Here is a 4,748-nt window from a genome sequence, read left to right on the forward strand (position 1 = left end):
CGATCTGCTCCACCTGCCTCCGGTTTAAACGGCCTCGGCATCTCCATGATTCACTTACCAAGCCATGAAAAGTTTTCGAGCAAAAGCTATCATTGTGCATGCTTTGGGTTGGTTATCTTTCTTCAGCTGCACATCAGCACATGCCACCTTGATTAAACCAACCACTCGCCTTTTGTTTCAACTTTTACATCAACATTCAACATAGAGATACTCCTACCGTTGTAGTAAAACAAGATAAGAACCTGTCTAGGTGAACATTAATTTACTACTGCAAAGAACAGGCAGCAGTAACGCCATGGACAGAATTCATTTCATGTGTTTTTCCCTCTTCATCATCATCATCACGGTTGAGAACAAAGGAATCAAATCTGAGAGTTGATTGGATAGCAAAAAACATTAGACAAAATTTACAGGGCAGGAGCAAGATGAATGGTTGTGGGGAATCTACCTAGCCAGATCCTAACAACAACCACCACAAAAATAATATGCTAGTATCATCCTCTCATAATCTGATTGTTTCTCTTTCGATTTCTGGATCTCTTGTTCAACTCAAATCCAAACTAGCTATCTCAAACTGTTCTTTCGATAAAGGAAAATAGGAGTAGTACCAGTCTACCACCGAATCCTAGAGGCTACTGCCTAGTCCCTACGCTACGCCTAGCCTAGTCAAAACAGGGTTAATTTCATTTGCTGGAGACAAGATCTCTGCAACTCACGCTGCTGTTTCCGGCGGGATGGGCGGTCTTCCGGCCGAGCGACGACCGCAGCCTCGCCGCCGCCGCGTCCTTGGCCGCCACGTCCTTCTTGTCCTTGAAGAACCCGAACGACGGCCGCGAGCACACGGGCACGTTGAGCACCACCGGCGTGGAGTAGGACCGGTCCATCACGCGCGACCGGGACCGGAGGCTGGAGTGGGCGCTGCCAGCGGGGGAGCTGGAGCTGCGCTCGAGGCCCTGGAACACGATCTTGCCGGAGGAGTTCATGCGCGGGGAGTCGACGGAGGCCACGGAAGGCGGTGGCGGGGTGGCGGGGCGGCGACGCGCGGGGCTGTGCATGGCACGTGGCGGGGCGGAGCTGCTGTGCGAGGCTCGGGGTGGCGCGGAGGCGGGGGCGGGGGCGGGCGGGTGGCAATGGCGCTGCTGCGGTTGGGAGCGGACGAGCCGGATGCGCGGCTTCGGGGCGAGGTCCACCGAGTCGACGGAGTGGCGCGGGAAGTCGTCGTGGTCGTGCGCGGAGGAGGAGGACGAGGAGGACATGGAGAAGCGGGAGGAGGCCAGGGAGAGGGACGTCTCCGAGTCGGAGCTGTCGCGGAGGAGCGGCGCCGCGGAGAGGTCGGACGCGCGGCCGCCGCCGTTCCGTTGCAGGAGCAGCAGCTTCAGGGACCTGGCCGCCGAGGAGTTCGACGCTCTGGACGGGGTCGCCGGCACCTGCGACGGAGAAGGCGAAGTAGACGGCGACGCTGGCGGCTTCTGCGGGGTCTGCACCTTCCTGAGCCTGAGCAGCTCCCGCCAGCGGCTCGAGCACGTCGGCGCCTTGGGGGAGAACACGTACGGGTCGAACGCCTCCGGCATCGAGGGCCGGAGCGTCCTCACCAGCTCAGGCGTCGCCGGGATCTCCGCTGCTGCAGGCGCGCTCTGCGGCTCCCGCTCCGCATCCGGCGCCGCCTCCGCCACTGGCTGCGGGCGGAGCGGCAGCAGCTTGCCGTCGGCGAACAGCTCGTCGGCGGGGAGCATGGTGCCCGACCCGCCGAAGCTGAACTCGAAGTCGATGAACTCCTTGGACACCGCGGCGGCCTGCTCCGCCTTGCACGCGGTCGCCAGCCCGTGATCCGCCGCCGCCGTTGAAGAGGCAGCCGGGGAAGCAGAGTCGCGGCCGAAGGAGAGGCGCGGGCCGAGCCAGCCGTAGGACATTGCGGCCGGCGAGCTAGTGGCGACGGCGGATGCCATGGCGTGCGGCGGGGCGCATCCAAGGTCGGCAGGGCCGGGGTGGCGTACACTGGTTACTGTACTTGGCTGTTGCGGCTGCGGGCTTGTGGTTGTGAAAAATGTGAGACAGGGACAGGAGGTAAAGCCATGTGTATATATAACCCGGGATGGTAATTTCCCTGACAATGTGGGTCCTGTGCCCTGCGTTAGCCAATTAAACGGCAACGCGTGGGTCGTTTCTCTCATGGAGATGGGGAGTAAATCTCTGGTTAATATTTTTGACGGGAGGTAGGTAGCGGAGCTGGATTAGTACTTGTACGGGTATTGTACAGTACACCATAATATACAGAGAAAAATGGTGTTGCCTCTGTCTGCCTTTGGAGTTTGGAGGCAAGCGTTGCGTTAACAAACAAACAAACACTCTGCATGCACCTGCAGTGGTAATAATGTACACTAGTCCTAGCAAAGTTGCACTTTGATCGCCCCACGACAAAGCAGATCTACTTGCGCAAGCGGCAACCTGATTACAGGCTACGCTACAAAGACCAGGACTGTTCCAGTTACAGCACTTGTCTTTTTTTTTTGTGATATCATCTCCAACAAGTACTACTAGTAAAAAAAACTGAATTTTAGAACATAGTAGTAGAAGGCTAAAACAAAAAGCTCCAACATATTTGATTATCTCAGTTCTAAAATGTAAGTCTTTTTTTATAAAGCTTGTTAGCTTGCTAAAATGGCTAAGAGCGCCTCCATTCACCCTAAAGACCCCCAAAACGACTTTGGAGGCTGCTGAACCAAAAATCTCACACGGTCAGCCCCAACAAAGCCTGTTTTCGGATGGCACGGGTTATTTTCCCATTTGTTACCGTGATAGCTCCAAATTTTGATGCCTTTTATTGTGGATTTTTCACCCTCTATCACTTGGTTTTCACTTGACCTTGTGTTTCAACTAATATTAATATTGCAATTCAGCCGAAACTTTATTTTGAATTATGTATTTTAAGAAATATCACTTATGACGATTTCAGGGCATTTATGAACTGATTACAACAAAATAAGAAGATTTTCTTTTCAAGGCCAAATCGATCCTGGAGTAGCAGGATGTTTAGCGGGCACCCGTACCGTACCACCCGCCCGTACTGTGTGCCGCCACCTTTCTCATATCAATACAAGCCTCTTTTGTGAAGGGACACGCAGAAAAAAGAGAACGCAACAACCACCATTCACACTAGAACAGAGGTGATCAGATCTGAAGAAGGAGAAGACCATCATCGACTCCCGCGAAGATCTACCCCTGTAGATCATCCTCTCATCCAACACACCCCTCTTGTGCTGAGAGAGAGAGAGAGAGATTCATACTTCTAAGATTAGGGGTTGGAACCTCTGTTCCATCCCGGTTTGTATTTGATTTAATCTTCAACTACTGTGGCTTGCTACGGTAATATCGAGATGAACTCCGTTTACATTGCTATGATATCATTGTGTTTTTCTCCTCTCATGTGTGAGTAGATCACATATGCGTGGGAGATGTAGGTGATTGGTGAGATGTGTTGTGCCTATTCTATTCCATCTATTTGTGAATTTATGATTAAGATTATGTATGAGAATGAATATCTATGTGCACTTAATGTTGTTATCTAATTTAAGGGCCCAGGTAGTATGATCTCAAGAACTCATACACAAGAACTTGTTTGCTAGTGAATCGGCAACCCCCGAGTGACACGGCCGATATCAAAGAGGATCCATCAATACTCGAGAAATCAAAAAAAAAAGCTTTAAGCTTTAATCTGGTTTAACCGCCTCAATAGATGCGTTGACCATGACTTTGGTAACAGATAGAAGGATCATTGGAGAGAGATGAAATCTACCAAGAGGAGTCTTTTTGTCGTTTGGGTTGCTTGCGTTCTCAAATATAAATAGGAATAATCATATTCACTTATCAGATTTATTCCACCAGGCGCATTCACTATCACCATGAATTGAATCTCCCCGTGCCTACCTTTCCATCTGCGGGCTCATTTTACTTCTTAATAGTTGTTTAGTTTTACGCACTTTACTTTATTGCACTTTCAATACCTCAAATTCCCTTATTCATATTCATCATTTTTCATTTCAATCCTTACAGTCAATTCACCTAAGACTTGTGACACCTTGGGTGCGACAGAAACACCGCATATAAACATCCTCATACGCTCCTCATTTGGATACGATATAAAAAGGAAATAATACTTCCACGAAAACATGCACCAATGATCATGTGTTTTTGCAGGTTTCTAGCGTCGTTGCCGGGGACCTAAGCGATGGGTGTTTGTTTCTTGAGTCTTGACACTTGTAAGTTTTGATGATCTCTGTTGAGGAAACATGATCTACAGGCTCGGGTAGAGTCTATCTACCAATTTTTATTGATCGAGTACCAGACTCTAGACGTTCGGAAGTTATTCAAAATCTTGCTAATTCACGTGTTGTTGCCATAAAAAGTTTAAGTACTTTGATGGAAAACTTATCCATCACCGCTAATGTAGTTGGGCCTAGAAAAACCTTAGGAGAATATGGAACTCTTTCAATATTAGTTACAAAAAATCATATAGTTTATCCTGATGTCAAGGGCATCGAATATGAAATAGATCCTGAATTAGTAACTATGATGCAAGAGAATGCCTTTTCAGAAGAAGTATTGATACGCGTACAACACGTGTCCGTTGGGAACCCCAAGAGGAAGGTGTGATGCGTACAGCGGCAAGTTTTCCCTCAGTAAGAAACCAAAGTTTATCGAACCAGTAGGATCCAAGAAGCACGTTGAAGGTTGATGGCGGCGGAGTGTAG

The 4,748-nt window shown here is 49.6% G+C and overlaps 1 protein-coding gene across 1 annotated transcript; it reads right to left on the reverse strand.

The window, feature by feature from the left end:
• Positions 1-359: 359 nt before the first annotated feature.
• On the reverse strand, positions 360-2,048 carry LOC127307892 (uncharacterized). The gene has a single exon (XM_051338662.1). The coding sequence runs from the start codon at positions 1,944-1,946 to the stop codon at positions 684-686; it is 1,263 nt and encodes a 420-aa protein (XP_051194622.1). The 5' UTR covers positions 1,947-2,048; the 3' UTR covers positions 360-683.
• Between the last annotated feature and the right edge of the window lie 2,700 nt (positions 2,049-4,748).

Source organism: Lolium perenne, chromosome 6 (assembly GCF_019359855.2).
Source record: "Lolium perenne isolate Kyuss_39 chromosome 6, Kyuss_2.0, whole genome shotgun sequence".
NCBI classification, from domain to species: Eukaryota; Viridiplantae; Streptophyta; class Magnoliopsida; order Poales; family Poaceae; genus Lolium; species Lolium perenne.